Genomic DNA, 21540 nt, shown 5'->3' with positions numbered 1-21540 from the left:
GTGATAATAATAATTTTTAAGAGTTACCAATGACCTCTTTTCTTACAGGGATACATATCATTTTGACTTATTGGGTCTCTTAAAAAAACATTTTTTTTGTTTTTCTTTTTTCCCACTTTCTTAATTACTTTTTTATTATTCTTTTGAGTTCTGTGTTTGGGCATCAGATTTTAGGTTCACATCTGGTCTTTTATTTACAAATGCTTGCAATTATTGTATTTTGTTAGATGACCATACTTTCCTCTGTAAGATTATAGTCAATTTTGCTGGGTAATTGATTTTTGGTTGTAGACCTAGTTCCCTTGCTTTCCAGAATATCATATTCCATGACTTTTGGTCTTTTCAGTGTAGATGCAGCCAGATCCTGTGTTATCCTCACTGTGGTTCCATGGTATCTGAATGACTTCTTCTTGGCAGCTTGTAATATTTTTTCCTTGGTCTGATAGTTCATTAATTTATCTATAACATTCCTGAGTGTTGTCAGTTGGGGACTAAATACAGGAGGTGATCTGTAGAGTCTTTCAGTCTCCACTTTTCCCTCTTTTCTTAGAATATCGGGGCAGTTTTCTTGAATAATTTCCTGTAGTATCATGTCCAGGCTTTTCTTTTGTCATGGTCTTCCAGTAGACCAATGATTCTTAATTTATCTCTCCTGGAACTATTTTCTAAATCTTCTGTTTTGTGAATGAGATACTTCATATTTTCCTCAATTTTTTCATTCTTTTCATTTTGTTTTATAGTGTCCTGCTGCCTTGTGAAGTCATTTGCTTCTGATTGTTGTATTCTGGTTTTTAACGACTGCATTTTATCCTTGGCTTTTTGGTCATCCTTTTCCTTCTGGTCTGATTTTCTTTTGAGGTCATCTTTCATCTTCGTTGCCTCATTTTCAAGTTTGATTAATCTTGGCTTTCAAGACACTGTTTTCTGTTTCCAGATGACTTATCTTGCTTTTTAAGTTCTTTTCCCAGTTGTCTTCAGCCTTTCTTAATTGTGTTTTGGATTGTATTTTTAGTTCTTCCAAAGCCTGTATCCAGTTTGCTGGGGTTTGTTTGTTTGTTTGTTTGTTTGTTTTGCTTGATGTTCCCTCATCCTTCTCTGTTCTGTTTGCTCTTTGTTCATTGCCCATATAGAAGCTGTTGATTGTAATTTCTTTTTTTTCTTTTTCTGTTGTTTGCTTATAATTCACCCCTTCTTTACTCCCTGCAGTTGCCTGTGCTCTTGCCCTTCTCATTTTTTTGTGTGTGGTTTTGAGCTTTTCCTCAGCCTTTGCCTTCGGATATTTATCAGCAAATCTCTCAGCACAATCCGGGGGTGAGGGGTGTTGGAGCTTGAGCTTCCCTGCCCTCTGAAAGCTTTGATGGGGTTAAGTTCAGCTGGTTTGAGCTGGAGGTGCCCTGAGGCCAAAACCTCAGAAGGGGGGGGCAATATGGAGTGTCTCCACTGCTTCAACTAGGCTGCCCACTCTATGCTCTGCGCTTCTCCTCTAACTGCTTCCCCACTGCCTGTGTTCAACGCTCTGAGCCTGGCACAGCTTTGCCTGCAAGGTACTCCCTCCAGACCAGCAACCTTGCCCACTCAGAGGTTCCAGCTGCCAATGGAGGCTTAGCGCTCTAGGTGGGGGAGGGGTCCCGAGACCTTCCTTCTTCATTCCCCTTAAATCCAAGTGTTCTCGAATTCTGACTTTTCCGGGCGTAGCTTTTAAGTTGAGTGCAGCAGGAGGGTTCCTTAGCTATGTCTTGTTAGGTTTGATTTTCAGTCCCCTAGGAACATTTAGTTTGTAATCGGTAAGGAAGGGTTTTCAGAGGTCTGAACTTTGCTGCCTCTATGCCACCATTTTGACTCCACCTCCCCTAGAATGGCATTTTCTGACAGTGAACATTCACAAGTTATCCATCACATATTAAATCTATAGCTATATAGAATGCTCTTTTGGTTCTACTTGTTTTACTCTTCATTATCTCAGTAGTTCTTTCCAAGATTTAAAAAAAATTAATCTACTCATATTTTCTTATGGTGCAGTAGTATTCCATCACAATCATATAACATAATCTGTTTAACCATTTCCAAACTGATGGGCATCCTCTCAATTTCCAGTTCTTTGTCCCCACAAAAAGAGCTCCTATAAATATTTTAGAAACATGGATACTTTTCCTTTTTTCCTGATATCCTTGGGAAGTAGACCCAGGACTAAGAATCTAAATAGTCTTATAGTACTCTTAGCATAATCCAAATTGCTCTTCAAAATGGATGTATCAGTCCATAGTTCCACCAATAGTGTTTTGGGGTCCCCACTTTTCCACATTCCCTCCAACATATGTCATTTTGCCCTTTTTGCATTTTAGCCAATCTGATGGGTATGAGATGATATCTCTGAATTGTTTTGGTTTATAATCCATAGTAATTTAGAACATTTTTTCATGTTTTCATATATACATTTGATTTCTTCATCTGAAAATTGTCTGTTCATATCTTTTGCCCACTTACCAATTAGGAGATGACTCTGATTCTCATGAATTTGATGAAGTTTCCTATATATTTCAGATATGAGACCTCTATTCGAAAGACTATGAGTAATTTTCCCCAACTTTCTGCTTTCCTTATAATCTTGGCAACATTTGTAAAAATATTTTAAATTTAATGTACCCATAATTATACATTATATATTTCACAATGTTCTCCTTCTCTTACTCATAAATTCTTCTTCTATCCATAAATCTGACAGGTAATATGTTCCTTATTATTCTAATTTGCTTATGATATCTCCTTTTATGTCTAGATCATTGCCCATTCTGAGCTTATCTTTTTATCGTTCAATATTTAATTTTCCCAATTACATGCAGTAACAATTTTTAATATACATTTTCTGAACTTATAAGATCCAAATTGTTTCCCTATCTCCCTTCTCTCATCCCTCTCAGGGATGGTAAGCAATATAATCTGGGTTATACATATATTGTCATGCAAAACATATTTCCATATTGGCCACTGTTTTAAGAAAATACTCATAAAACCACATCCCCAAAATAAAAACACAGATGAACTAAATGAAAATTAGCATTATTTCATCTCCAACATTTCTTTCATTGAAGGTGGATAGCATTCTTTGTCAGAAGTCCTGGATCATTATATTGCTGTTACTTGTGTACAATGTTTCCCTGGTTCTGATGATTTCCCTCTGTATCTGTTCATGTAGGTTTTTCCAGCTCTTTTTGAAATCATCCTGCTCATCATTTCTTATATCCCATAGTACTCCATCACCACATTTTTGTTATATTTTAGTGAATATTGTAACATATTGGTTTATACCTAGTTTCTGTCAAACCATTTTCCATTTGTCCCAGAAATTTTTGCCAAATAGTGATTTCTTATCCAAGTAGCCTAGATCTACAATTTTGTCAAATACAAAGTTACTGTAATCTTTTACTATTGGTTGTTGTGTGTCTGTTCTATTCCATTGCTCTATCCTTCTATTTCTTAGTCAGTACCAGATAGTTTTGATAATTACTACTTTATAATAGTTTGAAATCTAGTACTACTAGACCTCCTTTTATGTTTTCATTAATTCTTTTGCTATTCTGAGTTTTTGTTCTTCCAAATGAATCTTACTATTTTTCTACCTCAATAAGATATTTTTTTGTTAATTTAATTAGGATGGCATTGAATAAGTAGATTATTTTAGGTAAGATTATAATTTTAATTTTATTGGCTCTGCCAATACATAAACAAATAATGTTTCTTCAGTTATTTAGATCTGACTTTATTTGTGTAAAAAGTGTTTTATGATTATGTTCATGTAGTTCCTGAGTTCATTTTGGCAGGTATATTCCCAGGTATTTTATTTTATCTGTGGTCATTTTAAATGGGGTATTTCTTTATATCTCTTCTTGTAAAACTTTGTTAGCAATATATAAAAATGCTGATGATTTATGTGTAAATGTTTTATATCCTGCTACTTTATTAAAATTACTAATCATTTCAACTAACTTTTTAGTTGGATCTCTAGGATTTTCCACATATACCATCATATCATCTGCAAAAAGAGATAGTTTGCCTTTTCTGATTTCTTCAGTTTCTTTTTCTTCTCTTATTGCTATTGCAAGCATTTCTAATTCTGTGTTAAATGTTATTGGTGATAATTGGTATCCTTTTTTCACTCCTGATCTTACTGGGCATTCTTTTGGATGGCATAGCATAAAGTCAGACTTTTGATTTCAGCCAAATCAAGAATATCCCTGAAGTTATTATTCTCAAAGTTACAAAATCATAGAATCTCAGAATTGTAATGGACCTCCATCGCCATCTAGTTCAAATTATTCCTGAATTCTTTCTACACTTAACAGACAAGTGTTCATTTCTCCTTGATTCTCAGACCTCTAGAGAATGGGAACCAACTACCTATCTATGTATCCCATTCTATTTTTGCATAGTACTACTTGTCAGAAAACTCCTTATTTAATATTTTATTTCCCCTTACATGAAGCCTAAATCCGCCTCTTTATAACTTCCCCCACCAATCCTCATTCTGTTGTCTGGGATTACATTCCCCTAATCAGGGACGGGTATTTTAGGACTAGCATTTTCCTAATCCTTGAGGCTACCTTTCTTAATATAGTCTCATATCACATTTGATTTTTTGGCTATCACATCACATCATTGAATTTGTGGTACACTAAAATCCTGAGATCTTTTTCAAGTGACCCGATGTCTGGCCACCAACCATTAGACTTTATATTTATAACCTTTAATTTTATTAGATTATAATCAATGTTTTAATCCATTAAAGCTTGAGTTCATGTCTCTGATATTGTCTGGTATGATACCTGTTGTGTTATTTGCACATTTGATAAGCATTTCATCCATACCTGTATCCAATTCATGGAAAAAAATGATAACTCTGGGTCAAGCAGAGCATCCTGGAACACTCAACTAGAAACATTCTTTCTCGTTGGCATGAAACTATTCATGGCAATCACTTTTGGGGGCTGGCCATTCATTCAGTACAGAATTCACTTCCTCTATGATCTGGACCAGTTTTTTTTCCAAAATGGAGGCTAGGTTCTAATCCCAAAGAATCATGGCCTAACCCCAAGGGATATATGATCAGCTAATCAGAAAGTAGGAAGATGAATCACTTCCTAGCCTTCTACTAACAGCCAATCCCAGGGTTCATTTCCTACTGTACCCATTCTTATCTCCTAATTTCCACCACCCCGACTCTAACCTCTCCTTCCATTGTGCAAGTTCCCAGAATCCTTAATTTTGCACTATGCATCTTACCCTCAGGGTAGTTTTTAAATTTACCTCTACCTGGGCACCCCTAGCTACAGTTGCACAGGTATCATTAGAACCTGCCTCCTATCTGCCCAACACACTCATCCTCTATTTCTTAGATCACTTCATGGCATTGAAAGCAGTCTAGGGCAGTGATTGGGTAGTTAAGAACCATGCTTTTCTTCTCCTCTCCATCCTTTTTTCATTCTGGGTGGGACAGAGTGAGTTGTAAAAGTTTGCAATATATATCAGATTAAAAAAATTTTTTTAAGCCCTTACCTCCCATCTTAGAATCAATACTGTGTATTGGTTCTAAGGCAGAAGAGCAGTAAGGGCTAGACAATGGGGGTCAAGTGACTTGCCCAGGGTCACAAAGCTAGGAAGTATCTGAGGCCAGATTTGAACCTAGGACATCCTGTCTCTAGGCCTGGTTCTCAATCCATTTAGCTACCCCCAATATGTATCAGATTTTATATTATCTTTCCTCCCAATCCCAACCTTCTTCCAAACTTTCCTGTTTCTGTTGAGGGTTCCACCATCTTTCTAGTTACTCAGTTTTGCAATCTTGGTGTTATTTTCTACTTCTCATTCTTTTTCATACCTGAACTATTGCAATAAATTAACTCTTCTCCTTGCACTTAATTCTCTCCACCTCTCTAATCCATCCCTCACAGTTGTCAAAGTGATTTTCTAAACTAGTCTCTCCCCTACTAAAAAAACTTCAGAGACTTCCTATTGACAAGGATTAAGTATTTAATCTTTATCTTATTCTTTTAAAAAGTCTATTTTGGTGTAATTTTTAGCATAATAATACATGACTATAATTAGGAAATAGCTTAAAGTATACATATTAGGGGGTGCTCAATTTTTTTTTAACCTATGGCTATATGCAATCAAAAGTTGGAGACCTGCCCTAGACCATCTCTTTACATCTTTTCCACAATAAACAGCTGGAACAAAACTGGCAAATCATTTACTAAAATCTAGTTGAAGTGATATTTATAACATTCCTCAGTCTGCCAATCTAGTAACTCTGGCATAAAAGGAAAAGAAGTCTGGATTCCTGCAGTGCTAGTACAGGCGACCTTCAATCAGCATGTATTTATTATATTCCTATTACCTGCCAGGCACTGTGCTTGATGCTCAGGAAACAAAGATACAAAGGAAGCATCCATACTCTCAAAGAGCTTACATGTTTTAGGAGTTAGCATGTATTTTAAAAATATACAGTAAAACCTTGACCTAAAACATCAATTTTAATCCTGGATAAACTCCTGATAGATTATAGATTTAATCAGCTGTCAACCCTTGTGTACTTAATTTCAAACCATGTAGAGTTTTTTTATTGTATTGATATCTTTCTTTTTTCTGTATTACTTTTATTTCTGAATATGTCCCTCCCTCCTTGCCTATGAGGGGATAGATAAGCCATCTCTTATAACAATGAATTTTTAAAAAGAGAGAAAAAACCAACACATCAACTGTTCAATATAAGCTGGCAATGCATTCAATATCCTGTGTCCCTAAGATTTCAATTTCTTTTATTCTTTACATTTACATTGTTGTAGCTAATACACACAATGTGTATTATTTTCTTGTACCTACTTTGCAATAGTTTATGTAAGTATTCCCAGGCTTCTCATAATTTTTCATATTTGGTCTTTTTTATGATGCCATAATATTCTATTATATTCATGTGCCATGATTTATTTAGAACCTCTGTAGTCAATGGGCATCTATTTGTTTCCAGTTCTTTGGTACTACAAAAATTGCTGTTGTGAATGATTTGCTGTAAATGGGCTCTACTTTCTTGGACCTGCTCTGCGTACATGATAGCAATGGGAACTCTAGGTCAAAAGGTGTGGACATCTTGGTTACTTTTTCAGAATAGTTCCAAATTGTTTTCCAGTATGATTAGACTAGTTCACTGTTTCACCAACAGCTTATTAATGTAATTGTCTTGCTTTAGCCCCTCCACATTGACTATTTACATCTTTTGTTATCTTTGTCAGCTTTCCAGGTGTGAGGTAAAACCCAAGAGCTGTTTTGATTTGTATTTCCCTAATTATTAGTGACTCAAAGCAATCTTCCATATGATTCTAAGCAGTGTGCAATTTTTCTTTTGAGAACTGTTTGCTCCCTGGTGATTTGAAAATGTTAAGTTTGCTTATTTGGCTTATTTCTTCCCTAACCAATTAGAAAACTGGGAACTTTGTTAACTCAGGTCTAGGTATGCAATATGCTAACAGATCCAAGTAAAGAACAACTCTGAAACGGTCAAACATTTCATCTGTACAGAAGTGAAGAGTAAGGCAAAAGAAAACAGGCTTCCATTGCCCCTTTCCTTCAGAATAACTTGTAACTTAAGCATTGTCCGAATCCAGATAAAGTCTCAGCAGAATTCTTCTATGTCAGGATGTGTCTCAGGGCTGAAGATGAAGGTTTCATTGAAGGGTCAAGTCTATATTTAGTTGATCGCCTATTTCTTGGTCTATAGCTCTGATAGCACTCTTGACTTGGCTTACTCTGGGTTCTATTTGCTGCTCACATCCACAGGCATAGTTGTAATAGTTTCCATAGCCAAGATGTCTCAGTTCCTTGGCTCTGTGAGGCTATCAAAGATGCTAAAGAACTCTTGAGTTCTTAGACATGTCTATTTCCCTCCATGGCCATAAACTTGACATAGACCACAATTATTCATACATCAAACGACCTATTTTGAGCTCACATGGGGTTTTATGGGAAAGGGAATCCTTTTCCCAATGCCTGTTTGTTTCTATTTTGGATCTAGTATTTGGGAAAATGTAGTCTTTTCTGCACCTCTGCCATGCATGCCTTTAATGCTCTAATTTATTCAGAAACTTCAGGCATAAAAAGATAGGTTCCAGAGCAACATGAAACCTCAGAGCTCAAAGCCCTCATCTGACAGGCGAGGAAATGGAAAGTCAAGAGAAATTAAGTGATTTCTCCAAGTAACAGAATGCATTTTGGAATTTGAATCAATTGCTTGACTGTTAATGCCATTACAACATAGCTGCATGATGGCAGCTGATGGTGGAGAGAGATGGTGGAGGAGGGCAGGGAAGACCCATCAAATCACATCACATAATGGACTATGAATTTGCCTACATAGATAAGTACAATCCTGCCCCAGAAGCCATTGGTACATTCATACATATACTGTATGAATACTCACACACACATATATCATCCATCTATCCATTCACATAACACAACACACACCAAAGTGATGCTTTTCATTACCTGGCAGCCATTATAGGGTTCATTTAGTTTAAGGATCAATGGGAGGATTGCTGTAGCTTCAATCTAGTTGGTAGAAATGAAAACTCACCAGGGCTGAACCCAATCTCAGTGAATTCACTTTCCAAGAGAAAACTCATCAGTTGTAAGTTCACATTGCTCTTTGATTGAGGCTTTGGAGAGGAAAAAAAGTCATTTGATGTTTCTTCAAAAGAATGGAACCAGCACATTATGAGCAGTGGAAATGATCTTACATAGAGAAAATGGACTCTTCTGGGTTCTGCCCCTTTCTATTTTTATTTCTGGTATCACTTAATTGTACCCTTTAATTCAAGGCCTCTCAAGTTAACACAGATGGCTAACAACATGGTTACTTATTAATTTTGAATCACAGAGGCTCCTTTGGATCTTTTTTACATTTCCACCATCCAAATAACGCTTTGCTTAGCTCCAGGGTTGAAAGCCACTTCTTGCTGATATGATGCAAGCTAGATGTACTGAGCTGGGGTAAATTTATCAATGGTTCTGACATAGCTGCAACGACCTTCTTGAGACAAATTTCTCTAGGGCTACTTGTGTCTTTTCTGTAATTTCTTTAATAGTTTCTTTGTCAGGTCTTTGCAGGTCTGGGACAATCACATTCATAATTTCTTTGGGAACCTGGTCATTTATTGACTTGTCCTTTGTTCTTGTAGAGCAATTGCATCATATTTAATTTCCCCCTCTGCGTCCTTCTGAATGGACAACGCATTGGCCATTTTTTTCTTTCCTCTCATATCCAATGGATATTGGGCCATGTGTATTTCTGGAAAGTTATCTCCATCTTCAAAAGCCTCTAACAATCTATATATACATCCTTTCTGATACCTGTATGGGAGAGGTTTTCTTCATGATTAGAGGAATGCAATCTGCTTTGATCTCTGTGATTTTTGCCTTTTCTTTGGCCACAAGCTGTCCTGATAAAGCTGAATTGGAGCAGGTAAAAAGCTGGTTAGTGCCAGCAGCTGAGTGGGGAGGAGTTTACTGGGCAACAGCATGGTCCCAGGGATAATGAAAAACATACATAGTGGAAGTTACAGTGGAATTATGGTAACAATACAGACATACAGACTAAATAAACTTATTCAAATGGAAAAACAAAAACAAAAACAAATACAGACATACACACACACACTTACAAAACCAACTCTGCCACAGATCAACTATTCATTCAGGTATAGAAGTTATTTAGTTTCCTTAAAACTTTACATTTTTTTGTCTGCAATTTGGAGATAGTAAAATTTACATCTATGGTTTCATTGCTATTGTTATTTATCAGCATCATTATTAACTCACATTTAAATAGCATTGTAAAGTTTACAGAGTACTTTATAGCCTCACAAAAAAAAAAAAAACCTATAGGGCACGTGGTACCAGTCATATCATTCCCATTTTTATAGATGAGGAAACTGAGGCTGAAAGAGAGAAGTTCAGTTACTTGGGCAAGATAATTGCTTTATTAATTTTTTAAATAATAATTTATTAATTAGGCAAATTCTTAACATGATGGTGGTTCTAAAAAGACACTTAGAAGAAGCATTTCATTTAAAATGGATCCTCCAATTCATAGGTTTTCCTAAGGGATAGTATTGTAGGAAGTCATGAGCATTTACCTTATAAGGAAGGGAAAATGGATGATAGATAGCTAGAGAACTTTTGGACCTACAAAGAGATTTCTAGTGCCAGATATTTATGATCACACCATTTTAGTATCTCTTTCCCTTTTAATGTTTTTTCCCTTACTTTCAGTAACTTCTATTATTTCCTTTTCCTTTGTCTTTTTATAATTTTCACATCTTCTATATTTTTCCCCTTTTTTTTCTCTCACTCTTTCTTTCTGAACTGGGCTCATTGGGTAAAAGCTCTGGATTTGGAATCAAGAAAATTATCTGTGTGATCAGTATAGGTCACTCAAGCATCAGTTTCTTCATCTGTAATAGTAAAACAAGGCTGTTGTGAGGATTAAATGAGATAACATAAATGAAGGGCTTTGTAAACCTTAAAGCACTATTTCAATATTTATTTTGTTTCTTCTCTCTCAACTATTTTTCTCCCACTCCATTTTTTATCCCCTTTCCTCTGGGAATCCTGTTTAACATGCTTGCCTTAGGGGTGGGTATATTGCTATATAGTTGAAGTTTATCTTTGGTCTCTTAGGTATCCCTAACTTCACCTTCTTCCTGCTTCTGTGGAATCCCTTCTGTTCAACTTTCTAAGAACCACCCCCACATTTTTTCCCTCTCCTTTCCTTCAAAATAGGACTTGAAGAAAATATCTGACAAATTCAAATCATCCAAAGGTACAAATGAATGATGAGGCCTCAGGTGTAAATTTCCTAAGGAATTTATATTTTAACAGATGCCAGATCTTTGAAACCAAAGGGGGTAAATATAGAATTATGAGATTTCAATAATTAGTCAATAATAGGGAAAGTGACTTTTTTGGGGGGGAGGTGGTGAGAAGACTTCACAATGTACCTCAAAGCATACCTTCCCTGCTTTGAATAATCTAGAGTGAATAGAGCAAATAACCTTTAGACTGATAAAAAATAGAGTTAAGTTTAGGCACCTTTGGAGCACTGGAGAAAATGTTTCTGTTCGGTCATTTGGGGAGTAAAACTATTTAATTCTGAGGGGCTGTGTGCTATAGCCGGAACAATTAATTCCAACTGTAGCTGTCTGAGTTGATTCATTCTTTCTGTATTCAGTCAATTATATTGAAATATTTGGTTTTTCTGAGGTATATGGGCATCATTAGATGTGCATGTAAATTGCGAAAAGTACACTTAACTATAACCCTACTGGTTGTGCATGCCCATGACCCAAAATAAAGGTATTATAGTGTAAAGGACAGATACTTCTGAAAATCATGAAAACAAATGAAGGACCGTGGAGTTTTTTCTCAAGAAGATGTGAAGGAATCATGAAAAAAATGACTTGAATTGCCTTAAGCAGGTCATACATCCCATCCCAGTTGCCATCAGCCAACTTTCACTGGTCCTACCTCAACATCGTATGCAATGCCATGGGCCTTACACATCTGGAGGAAAACACTGTGGAAGATTAGGGAGAGGTTGCTGTGTGTCAGCTGGCTGGATACTACTGCATAGCGAATGGATGTAGCAAGCTGGAAAAGACCATGTAATTAGGTGTGAGAATATGATCTTAAAACAGAACTGTTGTCTGCTCCTTCATGGAGAGTTTAGGACATTTCTTTTGCTATTATTCTTTATAGACCTCTTGCTGATACCATTGGGAAGGCTGCCAAAGAGTCCAGTTATTGTAAGGCCTGAATAGCCTTTAATATTTCCTGAAAATGTCTAAAACACAACATTAACCAAATTAAGTATTCGGATTCTGGCAGCCTGTCAGTCCCTTTCAATGTGCCCCCAAACAGACACACTTTATTTTCTGCGGGCCACCAGATGTAGTTTGTTCTTGGAAGCTCTGTTGTGGTGGGAAGAGCATTAACTTTGGAGTCAGAAGACTTAGATGTGTGACCCGGCATGTGACATTTAATCTCATTGGATTTTGATTTCTTCGCTTACAGAATTTGGATACTAGTAATGATATTACTTGCCTCCCTGAGTTATCTTGAAACAGGGATAGGGCCTGGACCTGTGACTTCCCTGATACAGGGAGCTCCTGGGTGAGGAAGCTAGGCTGGCACCTTCTCTACAATTGATGGTAGGAGAGGGTTGCCCAGAGCCCGAGAGGTGAGTGATTTGCCTGGGGTCACATAGGCATTGTGAGCATCAAACCCAAGTCTTCCTGGCTTCAAGGTGGGCTCTCTATCCACTATACCAGACTGTTTTTATCATGAGCTATAAAGGGACTAGCAAACTGTAATGCATTATTGGTCTCAGTTTTCCTGATACTGATATTTATGACAGGTATAAATCTGAAAAGCACGACGTGTAGACAGTCATTCCTCTTGTATAGAACATTTGGATCACAACCAGGGATGATGCTTAGAGACTCTGAGATGCTCTATGGAATAGACACCTGGAGTAGCTTGTGGATCCAGGGTAGCTGTGGGTAGAAAGTAGAGGAAGGGGTCTGCTAGCAGATGCTAAAAAGATCTGAGATTTCTTTTCTATTTTTTAAAACCCTTACCTTCTATCCTAGTGTCAGTTTAAGAAAGAAGAGTGGCAAAGGGTTAGGCAATTAGGGTGAAGTGACTTGCTCCAGCTAGAAAGTGTCTCAGGTCACATTTGAACCCAGGTCCTCCTAACTCCAGGCCTGGAGCTCTATTCCCTGTTCCACTTAGCTTCCCCCCCCCCCAGGTTTATTTTTTAATGTTATATTAAAGACGCCTTCTATTATGACCAAAGAAATGGCCCTGGGGCTAATTATCCAGTGACACTGACTCTCTCTTTTCTCCGGTCACCCCTATAGAGATTATTAGTTTCCAGTTTCTCATACATACTTTTCCTCCTTTTCTACCTTGATAGAAAGGCATCTAGTCAATGGATTAAAAAAACTCCAACTATAAGAATAAATGATACTATGTAGTATTGCACCAGGGAATAATAGTGTGACTTTCTGAATTGGACATCCTTTCCCCTTTTCCTCTGTGGTTTACTTGCTATTCAGATAAAATCATTTAGGGGCCTCCAATCAATAAGTGTTTTAATGTGATGGAATTCCAAGGATACATAGCATATGAACAGCCTCTTAGAAAGGGATAGAGTAAAGCTTCAGGACCCGTCACCCAGGGTCATCAAAGGGGTAATAAAGGTAATCTAGGGGTAATTTGGATTAAAGCAAGACCAGCTCTGCTTATCTATCAATGCGAAGTACACTGGCCACTAGGCTCAGGCATTCAGCTGTACTGTCCCATAACACTCACTTTAAAAATGAAGGCACGCAAGCCAGAGCTATCTGTAGATATAAGTGAACTGTAAATACTCTAGAATTCCATTGTGGTTACTGAGCATGTAATTGCATGGTAATTACCATGAATTCACAAGATAATTCCAAGGTTATTTTTGTCTTCTAAACTTCTCTTATGCCACCATCGTATAAAAACTAACAAAGCTGAGACTAGGCTCAAGGAAACAGGGAAGAAGGCACTTGGGCAACACAGTCTTTCCCAAAGCAATTCACCATAACTCCAACGAAGATGAGCCAGTAGAATCTGCCTGTCTCATATGTGCTGTGGAACCAAGAAGCATGGTCCTCAGTTTCCTCCTCTGTATAAAGAAGGGGGTAGATTAGATGGCCTCTGAGGTACTTTCTAGAACTACATCCTATGATCATGTGGATGGAATTCTTGTGTAGTGAATAAAAGGAGGTGGTACCTGGAGTGTCTTCCTGATGGAAAATAGATCGCCATTCTAGCCTCTAAACAACAAGTAAGGATTGTGTTTCAGAAAGAAAGCCATCTGAAATCAGAGCCAAAATATTCCCATTCCCATAGTCTGAACGATCTGCCCACTTCTGTTTGCCTCGTTCCTATCCTCTAACAAAGCCTAGCTCAAATCCTACGTCTTCCATAAATCTATCCTGGGCCACTCCAGGCCACAAAAGAACCTCGTCTCCTCTGAGATCTTATTGGTTGTACCACCCATTTTTTCAAACACATCATTTCTTTCTTGTTACCTTGTTTGTTGTCTTTGTATGTATATGTTTTGTTTCTCCAACTAAATGAAAAGTTCCTTGAGGATAAGAGAATGTGGTGTAAGGGAGAGAACATCAGACTTAAGAGTTAGAAGAAACCTGCATTTGTCTCTTGGCCGCCATATTTATTGAAGGTGTGTGGTCACAGCAAGTCCCTCGGCTTTTCTGAACTTCACTTTCCCAGCTCTGTGAAATGGGGTACAATTCTATTTGCATGGCTTCCCTCACAGGATTGTTGTGGGGAGAGTGTTTTGGATACACAAAAGCATTAGAAACACTCTAAATGATGCTATTGAGGAAAATAACTCTAAATATATCTTATTATGCCAACCATTAATCTGTGTCTGTGTCTCTTCTGTCAAGCACAAGAGCTTGCAGATTTTGTTTATTTTTTTCAGTCATGTCTGACTCTTTGTGACTCTATTTGGGGTTTTCTTGGCAAACTCCTATTCCAGCTTATTTTACAGACGAGAAAACAGAGGGAAACAAGGTTAAGTGACTTGCCCAGGGACACATAGCTAGCTGTGGCTGGATTTGAACTCAGGAAGATGAGACTTGTTGACTTCAGGCCCAGCACTCTAATCTACTGTGCCAGTTAGCTGCTCTATGATTATAACCATTAATCTGTCAAACACAATACTCTGCAGATAGGAAGTGTCAAATATCTGATGAGGTTCATAGTGCTGATGCTTTTTTCTGTAAAGAAGCATTGATCCTACAATCATGGATTTAGAAGTAGAAGGGGCGTTGGGATAATGTAATTCCTATCAATATCATAAACATTAGGAATTAGGAACATATAAGAGGATGGTACAGGTTTTAGGCTAAACTCGGTTTCCTCAGCTGTAAACAGAGGGAATTCAGTTTGATGATCTCTAGCATCTCTTCTAGCTCTGGTTTCTGGGTTATAAAATGGAGGCATCATGATACAATGAAAAGAGCCTTGATTGTGTAGTTAGAGGACCTGAGTTCAAATTCTACCTCTGAAGATTAATTCCTCTATGACCTTGGACAAGTCCTTTAATGTCTCTGGATATCAGTTTCCTCTTCTGTAAAATTAGGAAGCCTGGACTAGATAACCTCTAAAGTCTCTTTAGAACTATGATCCTGAGATTCTTACTGTTTATTAAAAATCAAATGTCTGAGACAAAGAGGGAAACTTAAGTTTGGCTTGCATTAAACCTGACAGCATGATGATAAAGATGACTGTACCATCTAAAGTCAATGACTTCACAAACAGACCATCTTTTTTGGAAACAAAAATAAAAATGAAGTTAAGTTCTTTTTGGCCAGAGAGAGAATTGATTTAAGTGTTTGGTTTGCATAATTTGCCTTCTATCAATAGTAGGCAATCAATATCAGTTTGTTAAGGAGGAAAAAAAATCAAGCTTGATTTTTAAGGTTGAGAATCCATATTAACATTCCGTATTGTAGCTAATTCTCCCCATATGTGTGGGACCTATTTCTCTCTCCCACATCTTTCTCCACAGATATTTGTGAGCTAGGGGCCTCCAAAATGGTTTTCTCTTAGAGATGTGCTGAGGAATGGCATGGTAGGGAATCTTTTAGTAAGGATTCAGAGCTCCCTTTCCATATTATAACTCCCACAAGGGAGAGGATTCCTATGTAACTGGGTTTTTTTGAAAAGCTTTTTAGTGTGTATATCAAGGACCTTTTTGAAAGTTTGGCAAAGCCTGTGGACACCATCTTAGAAGAATGTTTTTAGGGGCAGCTGGGTGGCTCAGGCCTGGAGATGGGAGGTCCTGAGTTCAAACCTGACCTCAAGCACTTCCTAGCTGTGTGACCCTGGGAAAGTCACTTAATCCCAATTGCATAGCCTTTACCACTCTTCTGCCTTGGAACCAATAGTCGTATTGATTCTAAGACAGAAGACAAGGGTTTAAAAAAAGAAAAGAAGAATGTTTTTAAATGTGTAAAATAAAATACCTAGGATTTCAAAGGAAACAAAAGGTTAGTGAAAAAAATCCAACATTTTTTAATCCCACATTCATGTTCAAGGACTCTCCGAAATCTATCCACGAACTCTTTGGGAATCTGTGGATTTTAGATTAAGAACCTCTGCCTTATATAAAGGTTCAACAATCAATTCTCCAAGACATTGTGGACTAATGACATACTATCCCCTCCTGGAATATTTTCAAACCAAATATTCCTCACCATGCCTCTAATTTTTCTTAAAGGGCTGACTTCCATCCTGGGTATAATTCTCTAGATATCTGATATCCTTGTGGTGAAGATGTCCATGTTCTATGAAGATGGCTTTGTGAATGAAATAGGAGTGCAAGCAGGAGAACTAGTCTGATTTCTAGCAGGAATTTCTGTGATTTCCATCATCAAAACCACTTATGCCAAAGTGCATTCATTAACTAATTAGTCTTCATGATTCCTCTGGAATGTGTTGTTGGCATATGCGGTGGGTATTTTGTGGCTGAGGAACCAAGACGAAATAGCTTTAAGACTCGTCTAAGGTCCTAGGCCTGACCACTGGTTTTGTGTGAGCTAAAAGGGCCCTTCATCAAGTGATGTAGTACAGAGGGTTGCCTTTGTCACCCTTTAATTTCGCCTCCTGGATCCCTGCCATTCCTGGTGCTCCTACATCCTTACTTCAAATCTCTCTTCTATTTCCCATACTTGCATTTGCTAGAGGTTACCTGATGGGACACTTAGGTGGCACAATGGATAAAGCCCTAGGCCTGGATTCAGGAAGTCTTAGGTTCAAATCTGACCTCAAATACTTCCTAGATCTGTATAGATCCTGAGCAAGTCACTTAACTCTGATTGTCTAACTTTTGTGCTTCTGTCTTAGAGTTGTTACTATGATAGAAAGTAAAGGTTTAAAAATTTTTTAAGAGGAGGTATACCTTATAATTAATTTAATATTAATATAATATAATAATATAATTTAAGAAGAGGTAATCTTATAATTGAGCTACTAATGGTTTAAGACATGATTCTTTCTGAGGGAATTTTAATTTTAATAAGGGACTTGAAGTCCAAAAACATCAAGTCTAAATAACAATATCACACATTTCTATACACTTTATTAACTCCTTCAGAACAACACAGTGAGATGTATATTATAGAACAATTATTAATATCCCCATTTTATAGATTATGAAATTGAGGCTAGTAGAGGTTAAGTGACTTGCTCATTATCACCCAGTTGACAAGTGCTATAGCTGGGATTTTAACCTTGACCTTTCCTGATGAAAATTCTAGGGTAATTTCCACTATACCACACTGCTAAAAGGAAGGAAGCAATAAAGGTAGAATGAAGATAAAGGACAGGGTTGGTATTTGGGCACCAGAGTCCTGCTAGAGGGCTCTCAGATCATCCCACCCGGGCATTCACCAAATCTGCCCACATAAGTCTGTGCCAGGCTGGGCCTCCCTTTAAGACCTTGTTCTGTTATTGCTGAATAGTCTCAATGTTCAACAGAACCCAGTTAGGCATCACTAGGAAATGCAGTGATTGACTCTCCCTGGCAAAAGGGGAAAAATGAAAAAAAGGACAAAAAATAGTTGGTCAAAGTCCAGTCTTCTTTCTAAATTGCAATCTACCGAGAATTCTTCTAAACGAAGTTCAAAAATACTCTTTTCATTGGAGAATGTAATTTTGCCCTAGCCTCGATTTAAATCGATTTAGTTCTGAGCTTGAGGACTGGAAGTGCAGAGTGCATTTCATTTTCTCCATGATACTTGTTTTGACAGTGATGTATTTAAGTTGACATAGTTGAAATCCTTGTGTAATAAATCTCTGCCTGAGAATTAATCATGTTTATAATATTCTGAGAATTAATAACACCCATTGCTCAAATCATTAACTGAAAAAAGGAGCTTCCAAAATCTGTTCTCTGCAGTAAGGGACCACAAATAAATGAATGTTTGATAAAATAATCCAAGTAGCAGTTTAACAAGCGTAAACTTGAATGGGGCTGCAATAACACAGAACTATTGTTTAAGGGTTGGCATGAGGCTGATGAGGTGCTTATTTTGGTTACAAAGCATGCATCCACATGCATAATGAACTGCACTCTGAATTATTAATGTGTTGCTTATTTAGCCTCATCTGTCTAGAAGATAATGTATCCTAACTATAATGAGTGATTGGTTTTGTACATAATTACAGTAGCAGCAGTATCTAGGAAATTTGTTCTTTCAAAGAAGGATTTCTAAAAATAAAGTCATCACATAAACTCCGTTGTTGTTCCATTTTATCAAAATCAAACCCGGAGCATTTGAGAATTCATAATAAATTAAAAGAGACAGAATCATTATTAACATCATAATTTAACACAAAAGATTTTACTTAATCATTCATTACAGATCATATGCTGTTAAAATGCTTATGAATGTCTTGGGTTATTTTAAGATGTTTTCCCAAACAGTCCTTGTTACTACTCCTTGAAAACCCAGGAAGGAGAAGTCAGAAGGACAAGGGAAAGGTAAAAACTGATAGGAAAAGGATGACAATTTATGCTACTTCTGACAGAATTTTAATTTAAAAAGTAGCTACTTGATTACTTTTAATTTTTAAAACATGGATTTTTGGGCCTAATATCTAATTTACTCCTCCTCAAAGTGGTTGCTTGACAAAAATTCTAGATCAGGAGCCCATTAACCTTTAGATGATAATGTCGTCACAGCTTCTTTGGATTGGGTATGGGACAATGTGTCTTCTGTGAGTACAGCGGAGAAAAAGTTGGGGTTTCTGCTTTTTCTGTTTTTGCCCTGAATCTCTTTATGCAAAGCATCTCTCCAAATCAGGAGTGCTTCATGGGTTCCGAAATCCTTTGTACTTTCACAAGCATTTTACCTTTGCTCCTCCTCTTTTCCTTGTGTTCTTCAACAGAGCATTGTGAAGTCTGAGAGTAGGACAACTTCCTTTTCTCAAAAGCCATACCACAAGCTGACCACAGTTTCCAATAAAATGTCCAGTTTAAATGCAGGCTGGTGTGTATCTGTGTGTGCATTTGTATACCTGTGTGTGCCTGGGTGCACTTCTGAATTCAAAGAACACCTCCATAAGCTCACACCTCCAGCCACGCTAAGGCTAAAATGTTGTCCTAAACAGTAAAGGCACACTCGGTTCCATCCTGTATTATAGTAAGAATGGGCACGCGCTCCTTCCAGGATTATAGGGCCTCTGGACCACTTAGGGCCACGGTGCTTTTCTCTTATTAGTAAAGTAAAATGTGCAAGACTCTGAAGAATTCCACAGTATTGTCTGCATTTAGGAAGGAAGCCAACAGACACAATGGGGGAAGCCACCGAGCGTGCCTCTCATCCAAAACACAACATATGCTTTTGGCTAGACTTCTCTGAAGCAACATATTCAAAGCGGCAAATTGTCATTTGGGGCTGGTTGCTGACTGAATACCACCCCCGTTGGCAGCCTTCTTTTAAAAAGCACGTGGAATTGGGGTGGCCCTCCTTGGACTCATGGCTCAGCATTAGGGCCTGATAGACCTCTCTGGAGATCCCGATCTGGAATTACTTTCTCTAGGGGCTGGGGCATCCCGAGGCTCTTTCTTGCTTTCACTGTCCCCCATTCCCTTCTATCCCAGGTTTGCTCTTTACAATCTGGCCCTCTATTATATTTTCAGTCTTATTATACCTTCTTCCCCTCCCTGAAGTCTTTGAGCTGATCCAACTGGCTTCCTTGCATCCTGCCCACTGGACATGCCATTTCCTGTTTCTGTGCTCTTTATTCCAGCTACTGTCCCTGCGTGGAACAGACCCTTCCCCACCCCTGCCTCTTGGAATCCCTCCTTTATGTCAGGCTTTAGCTCGGGCTGCCTTCTGCTGCCTCTCCCGGTCTCCTGGTCCCCTCTCCGCACCGGTGCTCCCCGCTTCCCCAAGTTTACATTGCATTTATTTTGCCTCTGTTGATATAAAACCTCTGTGTTACAGATACAACATGTATCTTATGTACGCGTGTACAACATGGATAATATATAATCTGCGTAGTGTGTATGATATATCCTGTGCATAGCTTCATTGATATGAACATGTGTTTCCGTGTTCTCTCTCCTGTTAGAACGTAAGATCCTCCAGGACAGTGACTTTCCCTTCTGCCTTTGTATCCCCCGGCCTCATACACCTTGAGGGTTGATTAAGTCGCTGCGACCAAGCCTGGCGCAGGAGGTTGAACAGCCACTTAAGGAAGCTCTCCTACAGGATTCATTGAACAGGAGTCAAAGATCTGAGTTCAAATCCTGCATCACACCAGGGCTAGGATGCTGGGCAAGTCACTTGCTTTTAGCCTCCGTTTTCTCAGCTATAAAATGGGGATGATTATAGCATCTGACTGACAGCATTATTGTGAGGGTCAAATGATATAAAAGGCATGAATCACTTGGCAGATTTTAAAGTACTATAAAGACGCTGGCCGTTCTTCTTATCAGTCAATTGCCTAACTTGACATGTAGGTGATGTCAACGATCAGTGCTTTATGATTGCTGCTTTAGAACTGCCACACATCTAGGCCTGAGAAAGACATGATCAGAGAATTTTGGAGTTGGGAGAAATCAGTGTTCTGCCCAAGCTTGGGCTCCCAAGATGGGCTGCCTAGGGGTTGATTGCTTGGCCCGGGAGAGAGTGGCTGAGTGTGTTTGCTGTGGCTGATGTGCCCTGTCTACCTCCATGCTCAGGAGTGTTGTGTGATAATGACACGGACCCCCTTCCCATTTGAAAGGCCTTCCACGCTTCCTCTCTGCCCATGCTTGGCCTTCAAGGCTCAGCTCATGTCTTACTTCTCCAAGGAGCCTTTTGGATAAATCCAGCTCACCGAGGACTCTCCCCCATGCGGAGCATTTCTGCTACTTCTGTTCAGGCAGCTTTTCATATGGCTATAATGGCAGGCACTTCTTTCTTGGAAAATTACCTATTTGGGGGCAGCTAGCTAGGTCAGTGAATTGGGAGCCAGGCCTACAGATGGAAGGTCCTGGGTTCAAAGCTATCCTCAGATACTTTCTAGCTTTGTGACTCTGGGCAAGCCACTTAATCCTCATGGCCTAGCCCTTATCACTCCTCTGCCTTGGAACCAGTACATATACGTTGTTTCTAAAACAGAAGGTGAGGGTTTACAAATAAAAAAGAAAGAAAGTTACTTATTCATCGCTTTTGACTATTTATCAATAGGGAATGGCTCTTATTCTTATAAATCTTAATAATTTCCTAGAGATTTTGGAAATGAGACTCTTATCAGAGAAACTTATTGCAAAGATCTTTTCTCCCCGGTAAACTGGTCCCCTTCTAATTTTAGCAGCATTGGGTGGTCAGTTTTTCCATGTGTCTATTTTTATCTCCTCAATCAAGACAGCAA

At 38.2% G+C, this 21540-nt stretch overlaps 1 protein-coding gene across 7 annotated transcripts in view; it reads right to left on the bottom strand.

The window, feature by feature from the left end:
- IQCH (IQ motif containing H) overlaps window positions 1–21540 on the bottom strand; it is a 359480-nt gene that overhangs the window by 14223 nt on the left and 323717 nt on the right. For all 7 annotated transcript variants that reach the window (XM_007479608.3, XM_056808700.1, XM_007479609.3 and 4 more), the window contains one exon: window positions 11575–11697. In XM_007479608.3, coding sequence (XP_007479670.2) covers window positions 11575–11697 — 123 coding nt within the window. The remainder of the gene's footprint in view (window positions 1–11574; window positions 11698–21540) is intronic.

The sequence above is a fragment of the Monodelphis domestica genome, chromosome 1 (assembly GCF_027887165.1).
Source record: "Monodelphis domestica isolate mMonDom1 chromosome 1, mMonDom1.pri, whole genome shotgun sequence".
In the NCBI taxonomy this organism is placed as follows: Eukaryota; Metazoa; Chordata; class Mammalia; order Didelphimorphia; family Didelphidae; genus Monodelphis; species Monodelphis domestica.
This window is presented reverse-complemented; position numbering and strand designations above follow the sequence as displayed.